General features: G+C 38.5%; 1 protein-coding gene across 1 annotated transcript in view; it reads left to right on the plus strand.

Annotated features, from left to right (window-relative positions):
• The window catches only part of CNTNAP4 (contactin associated protein family member 4), a 297285-nt gene that overhangs the window by 230958 nt on the left and 44108 nt on the right, over window positions 1-22219 (plus strand). The window contains exons 13-15 of the mRNA XM_084627719.1: window positions 2472-2669; window positions 7709-7865; window positions 12105-12232. Coding sequence (XP_084483845.1) covers window positions 2472-2669; window positions 7709-7865; window positions 12105-12232 — 483 coding nt within the window. The remainder of the gene's footprint in view (window positions 1-2471; window positions 2670-7708; window positions 7866-12104; window positions 12233-22219) is intronic.

Consider the following 22219-nt stretch of genomic DNA (forward strand, 5'->3'; position numbering starts at 1 on the left):
GTAGACCCTTTCTTAAATACCTTGTGATCTGGGGTCATTACAGAAAGTATGACCTCAGATCAATCCAGGTGACATAAGATTACTTATGGCTTTTATAGTGTATTGTTATTGTTGTTCTTTTTATTGAGGAAGTATCCAAAGTTTCCAGTTAGAATTGAGGGCCACCTGTTATACCAAGCACTATATAAACACACAGAAAGGCAAAATCTCTGTATTGAAAGTCTTACAATCAAATTTACAAACCAAATCAGTTTAATGGTCTAGATCATTCCATTTAATTGCAGCCTCTATTAAGGTGCTGTTGTGATCCACATTTCCCTATGGGGACTTCCAGGAGTCATTCTCTCTGAAAAGCATTTGAACTAAAGATGGGCCTCATCTGGAAAACTGGATAAAAACCTCCTTCAATTTAGGGGCTGCTCAGATTGGCTCCATGGTTAAATTCCCCTGCTCACATCTAAGAATAGCTATAAAAAAATTATACTTTCAAGGCCAAGAGAACACTAGCATATACTCAGTCAGCACCTGATTATTATATACCTAATACATTTGAATGAAGACGACTTTTCATTAATAAAAAATAGATGTGCCTCCTTTAAGCATTTATAGAAAGTGCAACAATATAAGACAAGGGAAGATATTGTTTGAATAGTACAGGCCTATCTGAAGATTATTTTCCTCTTACCTTCAGAAAAAATTTCTTGTAGCTTCCACATCCACTTGCTTTAACTATCCCTCTTCTTGAGAAAATGTTGAGTTATTAGAATCTAATGGTACATGCATCTTAGTGCCTCATACTAAAAGTGGCTAGCTAATATGAACTGTACAGGCATGTCACTTTTCTTTCATTGGAAGCATAGAACTAGATGACAAAAATGGCATAACTGATCAGCTTAGGCCCTTCTCAGTACTCTTCAAGGTGTTTTCTTTACTAAATTGAGAGAATTCATATCAGAGGAGGGTGCAGAGGATGGATGAATGTGTAGAAACAACAATCAGCGTAAATTCTAATTAAATTTAAAAACTGAACTAGTATGTATGTTGAACATAAGAAAATGTATGCTCAAAGTATAGCATCCAAAGTTCAGGATGTGGGTATTCAAAAAACTGGATTTCCTACACTGGCAGAGAAGGGAGCTAGATGAGCTAATAGTTCTTTTTCATCTCTAATTGCTATGATTCTTTGCTCATATGAAGTCAGGTCCTGGAGCTATAAATAATGTGCAAATAAAAAGGCTGTGTTGTGTATGGTACCACTGCTCATTCCCTTTCATTGCTTCTGGCTCTCCAGTCACTCTACCTCCTTTGTGAAACTGTGCAGAGTCCTGCATAAGGTACATTATAATTTATCCAGTTCAGGTATTTTGGCTACAAACCCCCTTGAATTTAGGGGATGTTGGAATTCAGATCCACGTCTAAACTCCCCTGCTCCGATACATGGTTAGTTATAACAAATTACTTTGAAGGTCTTTGGGTTCTTTCATGCAGATGTGAGAAGGCAGAATTGGCACTATGATTTGGAACCCTACCTCCCTTAACTGCCAAAATTACCATTCCATTGTGAGTGCTATATAGGTTGTAAACTGTTTGTGGCAGAGACTCTCTTTTTGTTTTGTGTTTTTACAGAACCTAATACAATGAGGTCCTGGTTCATGAACATAATAATAATAATAATTATTATTATTATTTTATTATTAAATAAATACATATTTTATTTCACTTAAGGTTCTACATTTATTCTCCCAATAAATGTCAGGAAAGAAAGACATTTTGTGTTTTAAAAACAGCCCCAATACATATCATACATTTGTGTAGATAATACAGATGATATCTTAATTGCAATCACACATGTCAGAAATTATAGTTATCATTTGAATTTGGGGTGGCTGGAAGCACCTGTCTTCCTCTCTGTTTCACAATAAATACAACACCTGGATTTATTCAGTTTGTCCATTATTGTTTCTGGTATTGGTTTTTTGTATAGGGCAGTGGAAAGGTGAGTTTTGGCCATTGCTATAAATTCTCCAAGACAAAATCAATTCATTCAAAAGAATAGTGTGAAATGTTGTGCAGATAATGAAAGCCTGGATATAACTTGGTCTCCATTTATAAACAAGGTATATCTTGGAGAAATAACAATAGGAAAAGTCTATTACACTTCAGCTTAGGGTCTGTGTATTGTTTGGAAAATAGATATTTGGTTCTCTTCATCTAGTCTTTCCTTGACTGGTAATTGTGCAGGACCAAATGCACAGTACAGAAGTTTCAAAAAAAGGAACATTGATATCCTATCAAGTGTATTCAATTGCAGAATGTTTTACCGAGACATTTTGTGTTCCTATTCACATCCCTAAAAGGACAGGAAAACTCACCTTAATCCCAGGTGTACCTCACTACACATTTTATTTCCATTGCTAACTTTTGCAGCTATTTTACATTCTGCATTACTTTTTCCCTCCTTGTTTTGTAAGATACGACTTGGACAATTATACAGCACAACAATATGGACTTAACCAGAGTCAAAAATGCTAATCGAGAGAACCCACATACTGTGTTCTTCAAGTACACGGCCACCCTAGAACAGCTTCAGGCTACAATTAACTATGCAGAATACTGTGAACAGAAGCTTGCTTACCACTGCAAAAAGTCAAGGCTTTTAAACAAGCAAGGTAAGTAAAGCAGACAAATCTTATTATGTTTCATGATACAATAGATATTTAATTTTGCAGAGGTTATGGCATTTTCCACTGTAGTTTGTAAATTCCTTAAATATCTAGCAAACAAATCCCAAATCTACAAGTTGTAGAGTGGGATTTGAGCCAGAAAGAAAAAAAAAGGTCAGTTCATAATGAGCTTCATTCAAAGCATTAACTACTTTCAAAACCAATGTCTTCCTTCAACCTACAATTTAAAAGAAATTATAACAAAGCCTTTCCTGGCTTGCCTCCAGGGGATTTTTAGATTTTAGTCAAAAAATGGTTAAATATTGGGCAAAAATTTGGTAAAAGGAGCACAATTTGGTAAAAGGAGTGAACAGTGTGCCGTTGTTTCCAAGAAGGCCAATGGCATTTTGGGATGTATAAGTAGGGGCATTGCCAGCAGATCGAGGGATGTGATCCGTCCCCTCTATTCGACATTTGGTGAGGCCTCATCTGGGGTACTGTGTCCAGTTTTGGGCCCCACACAACCAGAAGGATGTGGGAAAATTGGAAAGAGTCCAGTGAAGGGCAACAAAAATGATTAGGGGACTGGAACACATGAGTTATGAGGAGAGGCTGAGGGAACTGGATTTGTTTAGTCTGCGGAAGAGAAGAATGAGGGGGGATTTGGTAGCTGCTTTCAACTACCTGAAAGGGGGTTCCAAAGAGGATGGCTCTAGACTGTTCTCAGTGGTAGCAGATGACAGAACAAGGAGTAATGGTCTCAAGTTGCAGTGGGGGAGGTTTAAGTTGGATATTAGGAAAAACTTTTTCACTAGGAGGGTGGTGAAACACTGGAATGCGTTACCTAGGGAGGTGGTGGAATCTCCTTCCTTCGAAGTTTTTAAGGTCAGGCTTGACAAAGCCCTGGCTGGGATGATTTAGCTGGGGATTGGTCCTGCTTTAAGCAGGGCATTGGACTAGATGACTTCCTGAGGTCCCTTCCAATCCTGATATTCTATGATTCTATGAATACACTGCATAAATGTTAGCTGAACTCTTTCAGATACTATGCATCATGTAGCGGTTGAATTTGCAAATGGCATGAGGTAAAGTATCGCAGACATTAATATGCCAGTGTCAAAAATACACAAGCACAGAGGAGACCTAAAGTAAAATGCTGAAAAGATAGGAAAAAAGTTATTGTTTTATGAAGAAAATGACAGGGCCTTCTGATGTAGTTAAAGAAATCTTAACAAAATATCATAACTAGATTGTCGTGTTCAAGTCTTATTTTAATTCTCACTGGGTAGAGTGCAATCCTTTGAGTTGATTTTAATTTTGAAAATGTATTCTAAATTTTAAAAAATAACTTGAAAAGAAAGATTATATTCGTTCTTCCTTTGTTGATACGTAGATGTTGCAAATCAAGCTCCATTGTCTCCTCTGTCACAAAAATCTGTGAGAGGCGAATAGTCCACTAGAAATTCCAAGATTCTTGTCACAGACCTCACTTGCCATTTTCCTATCAAGGGATTTAGTGGTGCTACAGCAGAAAACTGGTCATTCCTCCATGATCTGTGAGCTCTGCTTTTCTGAGCAGAATGGCTGTCAAGAGCTAAGCAAACATTAGCTCTCTTCTCTGCATCCTACCCTCCTTTCAAAGAGGTTATGGAATGCAATGAATTTCTGCTGAGAGTAGCATTAACTCTAAGGAGAATTGCTGCTCAGAAATCTACCAGGCCTACAGGTGAGCCTACTGCATAAAGTGTTGCTTCCCTGACATTACCTCTCCCTCCATCCCAAACCACTTTCTGACATACAGAGCCCCAACTCCATGGTATACAGGCATGTGACTCACAATATGCTTGATATGAATACTATGACAGTGATCACCAGGGAGTACACTACAAAGAAGTTACATATCTTAACTCAGAATCTTTTCTTGACCAAAGTACCCAAAAGGTGCCCCTCTCTTCACACACATGCATAATTCCCACTGACTTCAGGGGGAATAAATCATATTAAAGGATTGAATGCAGGATCATGCACAATTAGATTTCCCAAATGTCTGACTTAAATTTCAGTTACAATTGCTAGGATTAATACAGCCATTTCAGAACTGACAATTTTAAGGCGACTGTGAGAGATGAAAGTGTTTGCTAGCACATTTGCTGAGCAAAAATGCAAGACTGTATGACAGGTACAGAAGGGAAAAAGAACAATCCCACTGAGACTGAGATATTAGTATTCAGGATTGGTGAGGGTTACATATATATGTTTTATCAACAAGTTAATGCAGTGAAAACATTGGTCATATTAGACCTTGTCTCATTTTGAATCTTTTCATGCTAGAAGTAGTAAAACTCAGCGACAAAGTGTTTTGAAGAATTTGTAGGATGGAGCACAAGTCAGTCACCACATTGGTATGTGACCATCCTGCTCAGACTAACCACTGCCTTTTGAAACTTCCAATGAGTTTGTTGGCTATAGTCAACAAAGAAGTTCCTTGTAGGGCTATGTTTGCTCTGGTAGCCATTTAGCTTTTTATTCCCAGGATTCTTATCCACAGAGGACTCCTCTGATGTCACGTATGCTTCCAATGCAGAACAGCACAAGGATAATGACTCTTGCAGGAGGATCATACATTCCCCAAGTGTTTAGAATGTATGTTGAGAAGTGAAGAAGAATACTGTAGCAAACTGAAAATACAGGAAGAAAAGGAGTACTTGTGGCACCTTAGAGACTAACAAATTTATTTGAGCATAGGCTTTCGTGTAGCTCATGAAAGCCTATGCTCAAATAAATCTGTTAGTCTCTAAGGTGCCACAAGCACTCTTTTCCTTTTTGCGAATACAGACTAACAGGGCTGCTACTCTGAAACCTGAAAATACAGAGTGAGTTTTAGGAAGGCAAAATTCAGCCAACCTGATTGCAATTTTAGCATGTATCTTCTCAAATTAGCTATTTTATTTATTTTATTTATTTATTTATTGCACTCTGAATACAATTTTGCAAGATCTTCTTCACAAACATTGTCCTATTTAAGATCACAACTGTTCAATCACTGATTGAATGCATTTTGTGTGTGCATTTCCTTGGATCATTAGAATTACCAAATAAAAGAATTCAGTCACATATAGCTAACTACTATACCATTCTTGACATTTAAACAAAATCCAAATAACATCTTGCAGAAGAATATAGCTTGTTCTCTTTAATTGAACAATATGAACACAATACAAGATAAGATATTTGAAATTCAAATAAGTACATTATCAAATTGACCACATAAGTTTATCCTTTTCACTACTGTGATCCGTAATCTCTACTGGGCATGTCTGACAAGTGCAGCATTTGATGATAGTTATGTGAAATAATTTTGGGACATGTAGTATAAAAAGTAATTTTTATTGGAACAATTCTTAGGAATGCATTGCACTCAGTCTTCCCTATGCAGAGCATATAAATGATTCCAGTGAAGAATTGCTATGCTAATAATTTTGTGTGTTCATTTTGAAGAAGCTGCATCAAATCCCTTTTTCTCCCATTTTGTTTAGCAATATTCACTGCCAGAGCAGAGCTAGCTAATCACTATGATCCTTTAGTAGTTATACTGGTCTCTCGCTAGTATGCAAACAAATGTGTTAGGATTGCTTTTAAAGATAGTCCAGTGTCTCCAGTTAAAGAGCAGGAACATTCACTCCCAACTACAGGACCAGAGTTTCTGAGCAGTTTAAACAGGAGAAATATCTTGGTGTTATATATGTATGTTTTGTTTTGTTTATTTTTTAAAGTTCTGCCTCATAAAGAATTTATTAACCTTCTCTAGCTTTTCTTCCCTCTGTGATGGGCTGCAAACACAGATACTGATGCTAGACATTGATACCACTGAGCATGTCTGACTTTTCTAGGAACTGTTTTTAGGCCTGCTGGGCTGGCAGTTGTGTGGTAATGAATTCAGTCAATATGTTTACGAGCTGAGAGATTGTAAGCATAACAGAGGTCTTCTCTAACAGTGAGTTATAATAAGTCATGGCAGTTACAAGTAAGATTGAAGCTGGGTTAAGTGCCAGCCTCTAGGTGTGGGCCCACTGCTGAAAACTTGAGAGCTTCAACAATACACAAACCAAGTGCCTCTATGAGGCACCATACCATTTGATAGCACTTGTTTCCTCTCACGCCCTGACTTTGCAGTCATTTCATCTTTCACCTTTCTTCACTCTCATTTAAGATGGATTACCGTCAGGCTTCATATCCGTTAGCAATTATCTTTTTCTGTATATTTTGTGGTTTTACTGCTCTGGTTACTTGGCAGCATCTTTAAACCTAATGTGCAGTACTGCAGAATTAAGAAGACATCCAGCTCTATCATTTTACTATAATCAATGCTGAATGGGTGCATTGCACAGAGATATAGTAGGCTCTGAGAAACTTTGCTGTTAGTCACTGGATACATCACCTGGGTTATGTAGCACAACCATTAACATGATTTCTACAGTCTCAGACTACATAAATTCTGCAGCTGTTGTGTGTGATCTAACTCATGACTACTGACATTTCTGATTCTCACCACACAGTAGTACTAAGCCAGATGCTTAATATGCAGCAAAGGTGTGTTTAGTATTCTCAGTAATTAAATGAATCCATGTATAATGCTTTTTACTCTTCTCATTTCCTCACTGGTATTTCCATGATCTCAAATTGATCTTTGCCTCAGAGTATAAATTAACTTGATTTTTAGGGTGACGGCATCTCTTTTTTCATGTGCTATTTTAAAAGAAAGTACATAAATGGACTGCTTAAGATAAATTATTCTAATATCATGCCTGACTGAGCAAGAACTACCAGATCTCTTTTCCACTAATATAAGCAAAAATCTGTTGACTATCATTTAATCCCTGATAATGAAATATTAAAATGAATAATTGGTTAGCATTTTTAAAGAAATGTGGTCATTTTTTAAAATTGTTTTTTTCCATAATGCTTGGAAATTTGTTTGGGTGAGGGAAATTGGGAGAAGCAGGAACTGGGATCAGATATTAATTTTCCTCTAATGTGTCTTTTAGATGGGATTCCATTGAGCTGGTGGGTTGGAAGAACCAATGAAACACAAACTTACTGGGGAGGATCCTTGCCTGATGTTCAAAAATGTGCTTGTGGATTAGAGGGGAGCTGCATTGATTCCCAACGTTACTGCAACTGCGATGCTGACAGAAATGAATGGTGATTTTTGTATTGTTTGCTTGTGCTCAATTCTTTGCTGTTGAAAAACAAACTCAAAAATTCTATAGGATTTAGCAGCTATGAACAAGCAGTGCTATTAGGAACAAAAACATACAAACCTGCAACATATGCTGCTGCCCCCAGTTCAAAATAAGATTTCTCACCATAATTAGCTAAATTAAGGGGTAAATATATAATATTTTGCTGTGATTTCTTGTATTTAGTTGCTATTTGAGGATGATATATTTTTATATTTAGACTGTCCAATTTTCAGTAAATTGCCTGTTTTGCCAGTGGTTAAAGGCTTACATTTGGTATGTATTTCAGTCATTAAAATATTGAAGCTAATCGGATTTAAACTATGTTTTAGTTGAGCAAAGCATTCATTTCACATATTTAAGGTTTTTTATTATCCTTTTTCTTTACGCCTTTGAGTTTAATAATGTTCTTTAATAGACTCAACGAGATTCTTTATCTAAGAATTTAGAGGGTAAAATCCTGGCCTCGTTGCAGTCAATGGGAATTTTGCAATTGACTTCAGCAGAGCAGGGATTTCACAGACTTCTGACTAGCTCAGCAGGCTACAGCTGAACTCTACTGATATTTCCCATTTGCAAAACTCAGATCCTCATCTAAACTCTGTAGTCACCTTGCGTCATTTATCATAGTTCAAATACGGTACAAATTAGATACGAGCTGAAGCCATGAAGCTAGATCTGAATCAGAGTTAAGACTTCTCCAAAGTTTGCAGTAGGGCGTTGGATTTAGTGTTCTGTTTCAGTAACAACTCTAGTCCATTTTAGTTAGTTATTTACAGAAGTTAGGAAAATTTAAATGAAAAAAATTCCACTTAATGGAACTTCTTAAGTATGTTTAATCTATACAAAACACATGTACTGAGCAGGCAATGCATGCACACAGATTTGTGTTATAGTTATGCTTGTGTCAGTGGTGTGTGAATATTTACATTCTTGCTGAAGTCTTCATGCTTTTCACACATTTGGGAGTCTGTAGTGGACCATGATGTTTGGCCAAGCAACCAGTGGGTCCTACTCAATTCAGTGACAGCTTCTTGTTACCCAGCATATTTTAAAATGAAGCCACTTATTTAGATATTTAATATGGATTTAGGAGCTTAACTTTAGGCACTCAGTTTTGAAAATCTTGGCCTAAACATATTATTGCTAAGGCCTTTTGTGTTACTGCATTTTTACAGTTAGACAGAACAAGATTTTCAAAAATTACTAGTGAATTTGAGATCTTCAATTTTTGGTTCCCAGACTGAGACATCTTAAAGAGGCCTCATTTTCAGAAGTGCCACCCTCTGAGATTCCATCCTGTTGATGCTGTCTGAAGTCAACCAGCTAAAATCTGAGGCATCCAAAATCACTAGTCACTTCTGAATATCCTGGCCAAAATGTTCATGTTAGGAAGGGAAATACACTAAAGAAAATTTCAAAAGACATCAATTTTGTGGAGTACTATGAATGAGGTATGATAAATATTCTGAACTTAGAAGTCCTATCTTGCTCCAAAACAGTGGGAAGTTCCCCCTGGAGTGCCACCTGGAACTGGGGTAAACACTGAGCCCTCTGACCCACCAACCTGGCTCCATTTCAAGCTGTCCAGCCTGCACTTTCACCAGCATTCACCCACGTAGTGACCTAAGTTACCTGTAAGCTGCGCGGCCCTGCAGCAGCCTATTTAGTGCTGCGCAGGTGCTTAGGGAACCCACCCGGGCACCTGCCATAGCAGGGGGAGGTGCCCCACCCAGTCTGGCCCCCAACCTGCCACAGGAGGGGCGCCTCTGCCTCAGCCCCAACTCACCCTGCAGCCCAGACCTGTCGCGGCCAGAGTGGCCCCGGACCCAGCTGTGGCCAGATTGGGCCCAGGTGTGCCAGGTTGGCCCCAGGCGCAGTGCAGCCCAGCCCAACCCCAGAGTGGCCCGGCCCCAGGCCATGCCTGGTAGGCCCTCCCCCGACCTGGACCTCCTGGGGCCAGGGGAGGGGCACCTATCCTGCAGCCCCAGCCCCAGAGCTCCCGCAGCGGGGACAGGTGCCTCTCCCCCACCAAGCCCAGGTGCTGCTGCGGGAAGAGAATGCTGAGGGAAGTCCTCTTTCCCCGCAGTAGCCCTGGAGCACCCTTCTGCACCCCAAACCCTCACCCCCTGCACCCAGCCCTGAGCCCCTCATCCACAGCCCCACCCCAGAGCCCGCACCCCCAGACGGAACCCTTACCCCCTCGCACCCCAACCCTCTGCCCCAGCCTTGAGCCCCTCATCTCTGGCCCCACCCCAGATCCCGCACTGCCAGTCAGAGCCACACACACACCAACCCTCTGCCCCAGCCCTGAGCCCATTCCCACAAGAACTCGTTGGCCCCACCCCCACCACACGAATTTTGTTATGTGCACCAATGTGAAGGTGATGTGTCATGGGTGGGAAAAATTAGAGGGAACACTAATTAGAGAAACACACAAAAATTAGAGAGACACACCCAGCTGCAGTTACACACAGGCTCTCTAACCACCAGCTTCCCAGCCTAGGACCCCAGAGCAGTACCGTCATGTTCTGGTCAAATCTGGCCAGTATATGGGTTTAATACCCGGTCCACCTCTCCCTCAATGTGAAGAGAACAATGCACACTTATGGTAACCAAGCAGAGATGTTCCCTAAGCATTCCAGTCAAAGCTCATTGGTTTAGATTAAAACAAAAACAAGTTTATTAACTACAAAAGATAGATTTAAGTGATCATAAGTGAGCAAACAGATCAAATCAGATTACCTAGCAAATAAACAAAAACGCAAACTAAGCTTAATATACTAAATAGATTGGGTATGAATAGCAGAGTCTCACCCTAACTGATGGTACAGGCAGACTTCTAGATTCTTAAGGCACAAGTTACAATTGCTTTGTAGCTTGGAATCCCCAGGTGTTTCACACACAGGCTAGAAATCCCTTTAGCCTGGGTTCAGCACTTCTGCCAGTTCAGTCTTTGTTCCCCAGGTGTTTTCCAGGAATCCTCTTGTGTGGGGAGTGAAGAACCACACATGATGTCACTCCCTGTCTTATGTAGCTTTAGCACATGGTGGGAACACTTTGTTTCAAAACTCGGTTCCCAGATCAGTCTGTGGAAAAATACTGACATCCCAAGATGGAGTCCAGCATCATGTGGCCTGGTCACATGTCTTCATAGAATCATAGCAGCCATTACTTACAGCCTGTCTGGAGTGTTCTCAGGAAGGCTTACCAAGTGGGAGATAAGCTTCTCCTAAGGCCTATTGTTTTTTCTAATGGTCCATTGCCTGAATAATCCCCACCCACTATCTAGACTGAAAGCATCTTGTCTAGTGGGCATTACCCAGGTGTAACTACATTTGAAGTACAAATACATAGTCAATATGCATAACTTCAGATACAAAAATCATACATGAATACAAATAGGATCATCATATTCAGCAAATCATAACTTTTCCAATGACACCTCACATGACTTATCTTGCATAAAATACATCATAATTATGCTACAATCATATAATAATATCACTATCAAGAATTCGGGGTGCAGTGTCACAGAGAGTACCAGGAAAATGGGGAACATGGGTGCGGTTCCTCCTGGCACTGGGATAGAGAATATGTATTAGTCATTTCTGTACTCTACATGCTTAGTTCTGTTTTGATTTTTGTGTCCTTTTGTGGTTTGTGGCTTTTTGGTATGCTTTTTTAACTTGATAAAATTAAATAGAAGAGAATGTCAAAATGAGTAAAAATTACACTCTGAAAGTATCTTAATTTTTAACAAATTAGAGAACAAGCCATCATAGATACACTGCTTTCTTTATGAGACAAAATTACAGACACATGAAAATGCACACTAGGTTTAGGAAGGCAGCTAAATACCTAATTATGTTGAAAATAAAATTTCATGCTTATGAAGAGGATGACAACCCTAAGCCTGCCCACTTGATTCTGTGATCTCATTTAGACCTGCAATAGATTTAAATGCTCTTACTGACCATGAGGTCAATATGGAAGTATTTGTAAGTATGCTCCCATTTATTCACACAATCGCCCATCTTATCTGAACAATACAGCTACAACTTTTCAAAATTTATTCCTAAATTTATTTTTTTGAGTTCAGTAAGTCCATTAAAAGGACAATATATGGACAATAAAAGGACAATGTGACTGTTAATCAGAAACATTTAGGAGATGTTTGTTTTCTATTTTAATTTTTCAGGGCTAATGATACTGGATTCCTCTCTTATAAAGAACATCTACCAGTAACTGAAATTGTTATCACGGATACAGACCGACCAAATTCTGAAGCAGCTTACAAGCTTGGACCTTTGCTTTGTCGGGGTGATAGTAAGTAACAACAGAAACTTTCAAGCTACAAATAATTCACTAGGTTTACCCACTGTGTGGTCAACTGTCTAAAAGGTATTTCAAGATCAACCAACTGTTCATGGCTAATTTAATAGGAAATGAGGGAGAGAGTGACAGGATCTTCAAGCAGAGGTGTGCAAGTAACAGATTTTTCAGTTTGCTGGCAGTTCTGAAAATGTAAATAAAAAATAATTTTACATCTACATTCAAATGACATTATTTGAAATTTTTGGAGAATCAAAAAGTAAATATATATATACATATATTTCAGGTCCAATGAAATGTTTGGTTTTGACTTTTAATGTCTTTTTCATGTTTTTGAAATTTTTGAAAATAAAAATGAAGGAAATTTTGAAATGAAAAATAATTTCAACTCGAAAAATTGAAATTTTTCATTTACTATGTGTCAAAACTAAATGTTTCAGATTATTTTTAAAATGTTTCTTTTTCAAATGAACAAGTTGGTGAAATAGACATGAAATTTGCAAAATGTTTTAGTGTTGCCAAATCTTCATTTTTTCACTTCAAAAATATTTCGTCTGAAAAATTTCACCTGGCTCTATCTTCAAGGAATCAGGATGCATTTAAAATTAGGTATTATATATATGAGGAGGTAGATCAGAGGTAATGATGGATCTAGTTTGAATAGTTTGCATGTAGGCATTGTGACTCACGGTTTTTGTGTTATGATGTTCAATTTTTGGTTAAAGCATGACTGTGCAGAGATGATTAAGATGTGCTACAGTGTCTTGGGAGAAATACACTGCTTACTGGACATGCAGGCCACTAATTTACAACACTCCTTTTATCTGGTGTCTTCATATCATATTTTAAAGGACCTGAGATACTATGAGTACATAGCTAAAATGGGCACTGGTGTGGCTGAGAAAATTGTGCTAAGGGATATTATGTTCCAAACTAGTACTACCAGGTCCTACACTAGGTTAGGATCAGTGAAATCTTTCTGTCTGGATAATATTAAAGAGAATGAATCCAAAGATTGCTCTTTAACAATTGATTTCCTGGGAAAAAATGAACAGCTGTGACCTATAAGAATATTATTTCCACTGACCATGCGATGACTAGGACATAGTTTCACCTTATGCTTGAACACAATTTTCTATATATTATAGTGTGTTAAATTTGAAGTCAGATAAAACTGACAAAATAAGGCCAAAGGGAACACAGATTAATGAAAGCTCTTTTGTAAAACACAAACAACACATCTTTTAGATTAATGGAAAAATATTTGAGCTACTTTTTAATTTTTTTTAAAGAATAATGCAGAGTACCAGTAAGATATTTGGTACTATGCAATGGCAAAACATCCATGGCATTCTAATTGTAAGCATTGTAGTAACATATATTTTGTTCTGCACCTCTGGGCAGGAGAACAACACAAATAAGATCTCATAGCAAATACCCATTTCTCAGAAGTGCTGTTTAACAAGGACAAATAAATGTTCTTGGACTCACATCCATGGTTAGAGTGCTCATCAGAGAGATTTTGCTTCTTTCTGTTTCCGCCACTGTCAAACACTAAATTATGTGATTCCACTTCAAAGGGGATATCCTCTTATTTACCTATATCCTTTATTATTTTTTAACAGATAGAAATTTGTAGTATCATAATTGCTCACTGGCATACTCTTCAGAAGGGGCTGAGGGAGGATGTTTACTTCTATTCTTGACATACGTACACTAGGCTCCATTCAAAGGCTGGAAGGTTGTGAAATCTCATGGTCCATTAATCATCTATACATATATGAAAAATAATTGTTTATGGTAAATATCAAAATGAAGTAGATCTGCAAACAGTGCACTGAATTGGCTTAAACAATATGACACGGTGAATAAAATAGGGGTTTTTTTAAGGTGTTTGTTTATCCTCATTGGCTATCATTTACACAAATATACTCCATAGCTTCTAAACGCTAATGTGGACCAGAAGTCAAGCTAAGATATGACAGGAATATGTCAAGGCAATACAATATTAGAGATAAATATAATGCTTACCACATCTATATCTATAGATCATCATCTGTCATACAAAGATTCATTAATTCTCTCAGAACACCTGATAAAGGTATAGATATTATCTCCATTTCACAGGTGCAGAACTTGACCCACAGAGGTTGTGGGATTCTCAAGTACCTATGGTCAGACCAAGGGACTTCATAGCTCTCAGTCCTCTGCTCAGAACACTAAGCCACACCTTTCTATCTTGACAATATATTCTTAGGCTATCTGCTATTGGCTTTCTCCATTTTCCTCCATAAATTTCTATTTGCACTTTCTAGTGTACCTAATAAATTGTATCTCACAATTTTGGTGTCAGATTTGACATAGTAGTTGGGCTTCATGAAAATAAAGAGACTAAATGAACCTATGATCAGCAGAGTTGAGGACAATAAGAAGAAGAGGGGGTTTTTTGTTGTTTTTTTTTTTAACTTATTGAGTGCAAGGGGAATCCCAGCAATGATATTGGCCCATGGAAATGTTAGAATTGTCAGTAATAATGCAAGCAGGGCAGAAGTGTCAATAAATGTTTCTGTTCTATTTTTGGGGAAAAGCCAAGTGATGCATTAATATCATATGGTGATTGTGAAATACTTTTAACATCCTCCTTCGTTACTATTGGAATGGAAACAGCAGCTACTAAAGCTAGACATTTATAAATCAGCAGGTCCGGATAACTTGTGTGCTAGGGTTTTTGGAGCTCTCTGGACCATTGATATTAGTTTTCAATACATCTTGGAACACTGAGGAAGTTCCAGAGGACTGGAAGAAAGCTAGTACTGTACATAGATCGTGGGCAAAATACTGGAATAGTTTATATGGGGCTCTGTTAATACAGAATTAAAGGAAGGTAATATAATTAATGCCAATTGTCACAGTCCTGGTCAAGCTCCCCCTGTGAGATACACACCGGGTTCCTGTGTTTGAATCCCAGTACTTGGACCTGTGTGATTTTGGCTTGCTGAGTCTGAGCAGAGTCCAGGCACTGCCTCTGCCTTTGTGTCTCCAGACACACTCTTGGGGTAGAGATCCTGTGTCTAGCATCCCCTTCTGAGAGCTGGGATACCACAGCCCAACTGTATAGGTCCTGAGATTAGTGCCAGCTCTCCAAGACACCCCAATAGCTTAAGTACACTCTTCCCAGAGTTCCAACTTTGTGGGCACTCTGGTTTATGCTTTATCCCTTCAAATACATGTGATAGTGGAAGCAAAGACACAGAATTTTCACAGGGTTTCTTACACAATCACTTTTTACTTTAGACAGCACGAGCGATATACATATCTAGGCAAACTAAGATACACTTGCAAACAGATCCCTGCCTCAGTTTCCTCACTGCTCTTGAGCTTTCTTTGGGATTTGAGTGAGTGAGGATCCAGGACCTTCTCTGTGACTCCATTCCTTCTAGTTCCTGTAGGCATCAACCATCCCATTATCCTGATGTACTTCCATTTGAATGGGAGCTATTAATGTTAATGTGTCTCCATTGTCTCTGTACTAGGAGAGATGGGACGCCAGCCCTGATAACAAAAGGCTGACACCGCATCCACTGAAGCATTCAATGACACAGCAACTTCTTAAAATGAACCAAAATTCATAAATTATACAAAGACAGATCTTTCAAGTGTAGATTAGGATGAACCAAAATATGTCATACATTTGTGTCAATTTTACCACATTGTTTCAGTTAAAAAAAAGTGAAAACATTTTGTTTTGACATTTTTGAAAGAAAATATTTTTTCTATTCAAATTTACGTTTCATTTTTGAAATTTATTTTAATTTTTTATTTTAAAAAGTTTTTAAAAGCTCAAAAATTAAACAAATTTCTGGTTGAATGAAATATTTCATGTGACCTGAAAAGAATGTATTTTTCAACTTTTTGTTTAATTGATTTTTATTTATTTGTTTGCTTGGTATGGCCATGAACCAATAAATCAGAAATTTGCACAGCTTTATTCATTCCAAACAACATTTTGATCAAGAAACTAGAATAATACAAAATCAACAATGCACACATTATAAATGAATTACATACTAGCTAAATCAGACTCAAAATATAATTGTAAGTGGGGAATAATCATTAAACAGGTGTATTTCTAGTGGTGTCCCACAGGGACTGGTTCTTTGCCCTACTCTATTTAACATTTTTAATCAATGATCTGGAAGAAAAGAGAAAAACATCACTGATAAAGAGTGGAAGAATAGTAAATAATGAGGCGAGGTCACTTCTTAGTGTATGCGCAACGCATCTCAAGTGGCATGTGGCCAGGATTCATCATCAAATTTGGTCTGCTGGTTGGATCACTATCTTCCCTGGCTTGGGCCGGGTACTGATGTGGAGTGTTATGTGAACGCTGATCCATGCTCCTTAGGAGAGGTCACTGATACAGAACAATCTGGTAAGATGAGCACAGTCAAACAATGTGTGTTTTAATATGGCCAAATGTAAAGTTGTACACCCTAGAAAAAAATAATGTGGGCTATACTTACAGGATGTGGGGCTCTATCCTCCAAAGCAGCGACTGAAAAAGACTTGGGGATCATGGCTGATAATCAGCTGAACAAGAGTTCACTGTGCAATGCTTTGGTCAAAAGGGATAATACAGCTTTTGGTAGCATAAACAGGGGAATCTTGAGTAGGAGAAGAGAGGTTATTTTACCTATGTGTTTGGTACTGGTGCAACTCCTACTGGAATACTGTGTCTAGTTCTGGTGTCCACAACTCAGGAAGGAGACTGATAAATTAGACAGGGTTCAGAGAAGAGCCACAAGAATGATTAAAAAACATGCTTTATAGTGAAAGACTCAAGGAACTTGATCTGTTTAGATAAAAAAAATAGAAGGTGAAGGGGTGATTTTATCATAATCTATAATGACCTTCATGCAGAATAGAAATTTGATAACATAGGTCTCACTAATCTAGCAAATAAATGTATAGTGAGATCCAGTGACTGGAAGTTGAAGCTAGACAAATACAGACTAGAAACAAGTTGTACATTTTTTAACAGCAAGAGAAATTAATTGCTAGATTAACAAAGGTAGTGATGGATTCTCCATCACTGGAAAATTTTAAATCTACGTTGGATATTTTTCTTAAAGAAGTGCTCTAGTTCAAACAACAATTAATTCAGGAAAGTCTCATAGCCTGTTTTATACAGTATGTCAGACGAGATAATCACAATGGTCCCTTATGGCTTTATAATCTATGAATTTTATAATAAGCTGTTGTACAGTGGAGCTAGAAGTAGCGATACAAATGGGGCAGCTGTACTCACAAATTATCAAAGGCAAACAGTTGCCAGATTTTGGAATGTTAGGAGGATCCATTCAGAAGAAGAAGTAATTTGCAGAATTTTAGTAAGTCTGCTTTCCACACTGCTCTGCTGAGCAAATGGGATTTTTTCCATGTTGCATCATCAAAAGAAATGTTGGATAAACGTGAAAAGAAACAGATGTGAATAAGACATGTAAGTAGTAGAGTTTGATTAAAACCAGCACCACTACCGCCGCCCCTAATTTTCCACAGCAGGGATACATAAAACAGAGGCCTGTGGAGAAAGCTAAGAATGCCAAACTCAAGACAAGAAGGCCTGGGAGTTACTGCTAAAAGAGCAGGAAAATGGGAGATGCTGTGCTCAGCTTAGGCCTGGGACAGAAGTGTTTGTGAACTGTGAAGGGAAGACAGATCCGTAGGGACAAGGGGCTGGGCTCAGCCTTAGCCTGGGACATCTCCCCTTAATATGGCCACCTTAAGGGGAGATGGACCTCAGCTCCATATGTGACAAGATCAACTTATGTCCCCAGGTGGAGAAAATAGTGAAGAGCATGTGACTGATCAGACCCGGGATACATAAAACAGAGGCCTGTGGAGAAAGCTAAGAATGCCAAACTCAAGACAAGAAGGCCTGGGAGTTACTGCTAAAAGAGCAGGAAAATGGGAGATGCTGTGCTCAGCTTAGGCCTGGGACGGAAGTGTTTGTGAACTGTGAAGGGAAGACAGATCCGTAGGGACAAGGGGCTGGGCTCAGCCTTAGCCTGGGACGAAGACTGTTTTTTGTTGTGAGTTCTGATTGGTTTATGCCACCTTGTTGGCATGATTTAATAAATTGAATCTTAGATTGGGAACCTTGTTTTGAATACCATTGGATGGGGGGCTGCAGAGGTTAAGATGCCCCATGGAAAGTGAAACTGAGACAAGGTACCACAAGGTACCACAAGGCCATGAGGGGGCACTTGGGAAGCAGTGACCACATCCACATAGAAACAATAGAAACAAAATCAGACTATCAGGCTAGAAGGCAAAATGGAGTGGACTAGACCAAAGAGCCCCTTCATCTATAGAGACAATGGGCTAAATCCTGCACGCCTTACTCATGCTGGTAGTTTCACTGAAGTCAGTTGGACTAGTGCTATAAGGCTTGGCAGGATCTTCAATTTTCAATAGGTACAGCTTTATAAAGTAATGATAATAATGTGCATGTAAACATGGTAAGGATCTGACTTTAGATGGAACACAAAGCTTCTGACTTAAGTGGGACCAGCATTTGGCTCTTTTATACAGTAGTAGCATTGGGTGATCTCTGGGTACATTAGAAATGTTAATATATTAAGCTTCACTACACCCTTCTGAGATAGGACAGTATTATCTCCATTTTATATCTGGGGAAACTGGGATGGGGATTAAAATACCTTATTCATCATCACATGGGAAATCTGTGGCATTTTCAAGAACAGAATCTAGATTTCCTGATTACCAGTTCTGTGCTTTAGCTAAACTTATCTAGAAGAGATGGGTAAATTTTGTGCCATGCCAGGCAGAGTTTTGTCTTGCCTCCCCCAGCCCTAACACACACCCGCAGGAGACATCTACAGAAAACTATATTCTTTTTGCCAATTGATCTGTATTAAAAACTGTAAATTGTTTTCCACTGGAAGCTATTTGGTTTTGTTTACTTTTTTTCCTTCACTTTGATCCCCGCTGGAGTTTCACACATAAAGCGTGTGATACAGCACTTAAAAGTATCAACAGAGGAGCTGTTACAAATAAAAAAAAAATTGTGTTCTGATATAAATATTAGACAGCTCCAATGACTTTTTACAACTAAGAAATTGTTGTGAAGGAGTCCTTTTTGATTAGCTTTGTAGCGTTCAAAACTACTAACTTGACTGCCATGTTTTCATTTTTCTTCCTGTCTTTTTATGTTTTATTTTAAAATTGGTAAGATAAAAGATGATTTGTTAATGAATGTTTCCCTTTAATAAATCTCTGAAATCTTGAAAGCAAAGTATTATTTGCAATATGGATATGGGTGTTGTTTTATTTATAGCAAACAAGGCTGCTTTTCTTCTACTTTTTCTTTAGTTCTGTGGAGATTCAAGTCTTACCATCTCAAATAAAATGCTAAATATAGTTGATTTCCTTATTCCATGGTGTTAGTCTCAGCTTACTACACAGGAGACTGTAGGCCAGATCCTCAAGTATTGTACACTGAAGTATCTCTTTTGCCACACCAATTTACAGCAGCTGAGGATCTGGCTCTATATATTTCCTTCTAATAGGGGTCTTTTTGTGGCTATCCCTTTAATATCTTAATATTCTTAAATACTTTATGTATCAGTTTCAGGGTTGGGATAATGCAGTAAAAAGAAAAGAAAGATGGAGTAAGGGAGGAATAGGAAGAATTAAACTTTCAACTTTGGACTTCAGTGGCACTTTCCATATGAGGGTCTCAAAAACAGATCAGAGCTATCATAATCAAAGGAGAAGGGGAGTTTTCTACCTTTTACCTTAAAATGTTCTAATTCACTTGCCAAATGATGACCGAGTGGAATTATCTAATCTCCCATACTAAACGCCCCATTGCCACTCAGATGCATATTCAAATGGTTCATTGGAACTAATCACATAATTTCTATGATGGACAATTGTCTTTTTTTCCCTTCTAATTGCCAGCAATGTTTAACCCATTTTATATAAATTGCTAGTCTTCAATTTCCAACTGTGTTGAATTACTGGCAACAACTAGCCCACTATTTATTAAATAGCTAGTACATGCACTAATCAATTTATATGAGCATAAGCTTTCGTGAGCTACAGCTCACTTCATCGGATGCATACTGTGAGCTGTAGCTCACGAAAGCTTATGCTCAAATAAATTGGTTAGTCTCTAAGGTGCCACAAGTACTCCTTTTCTTTTTGAGTATACAGACTAACACGGCTGTTACTCTGAAACATGCACAAATCATACTTGCAGCGAAGTTCAATATGACCTGAGACCGTGAAAAAAAAAGAGACTAAAGGAAATGACTCCAGATATTAGGTCTTTTCTTCCATTTGTTTTCTTTCCCTCCCATGGGATTTATGCAGGTTTTTGACTGCAGCTCAGGAGCCCACAACACAACTCAAGAGAGTCAGGTGAAAAGCAACTCTTTTACTCCCCCAGTCCTGGGCCATCTTTTAACTGATCCTCTGATGTACATAACATTGGCCTGTTTATTGCTGTAACTTATATTGCCAGGCAACAGCCCTACGCATCTATTATGCCATCTGAGGAGTGCCAGATTGCAGGTATGATCCTTTTCCCTTGCTGTGGCATCTACACCAGTCACAGGGAGTGGCTGGCACAATGCCACAATGTCAACGCTGTGCTACTGAAGGATCCCCCTACACTGTTGTATCCTGATGTTATTGTGGAAATGGTGCTTCTACAGATACTTCCACATTTTCAATAGGAACAGTGCAGGAAGAATACCTGGTGTGCACATAGGTGTAGGGAGTAATTAAATAATCTTGTAAGAAGAGATGTTGGGATTTTTTTCATTGCAATTATATTCCGTCAAAAAGGCCCTTTTTGTAAAACCAAAATTTTCCACAAGTAAACTTCAATTTTATCGAAAAATTCCATTTTTCCATTGGGATGACAAATGACCTTTGGGAAGGCCCTTGTCGATTTCATTTTCCGCCAGCAGTCAGAAAGTGAAATTGACAAAAGCTTTTCAGGAGGGCTGCCAAAGCTGATTGCTCTCACTCTGTGCCTCCCCAGCTTTCAGAGTCGTTCTTCATCTCTCAGGCAAGAGAGGTTGGGCACCTGGGCTCTCTGCCTCTCCAGTTCCCAGAGACAGGGAGGCTGGATATCTGGGTTATCTGGCTGCTGTCTCTGGCGGAAAGGCTGTGTTCTAGTTGTCAGGATTAGCTGGAGTAGAGGACCTTCAACCAAAAAGACACACAGTTATATCCCAGATATGGGGTTAGCTCTTGATTGAATGTTGACTATGTACTGGAGAAGTGTCACTCTCCAAAGCCCTCAATAGGCCCGATCTGCATTACCCACATTTGAGGGGGAGAAAGCTAAATATGAGGTCAGGTATAGTCACTCCACTACTTCACAGAGGAGGCAATGGATATAGCAGACAATAAGATTAACATGTAGAATTTCTCTTTAAGAGCAAAATTATTCCCTTCAAACTCTAATGCAGAGCCTGGGATGTGGTACCGATTCACACGCACGCACACCAACCCCTCTCCCCACACACACACACACACACAAACACCCCCTCCCCCCCAAAAAAAATGTTGAAATCAGTGAGAGCTTTGTGAGGATCAGAACCCTGATTCAAATCCCACTGAAGTCAAAGGGAGTATTTTTGTTAACTTTGATGGGTTTGCATGATGCCCCTAAGGGCACAATGTGTTCTATAGATATATATTGCAGGTAAGAGAAAAGATTAGAAAATTTGGATTTTTTTCAAAAATTCAGAGTGCTTGGAGCTAAAGTCATATTTTTGCATCTATTTCAAACTAAATCACAGCATTAGCAGGAAAGTATGCACTGGACTTGTTCAATTACATAAGAAGATATTGGATGCCTCATTTGATTTAGAAAGCAATATAGCTTATTAAAAAGATACATTTACATGTAAGAATTCAGTAATAAGAACAAGGTGTTTC

Source organism: Lepidochelys olivacea, assembly GCF_965140295.1.
Source record: "Lepidochelys olivacea isolate rLepOli2 genome assembly, chromosome: 5".
NCBI lineage: Eukaryota > Metazoa > Chordata > Testudines > Cheloniidae > Lepidochelys > Lepidochelys olivacea.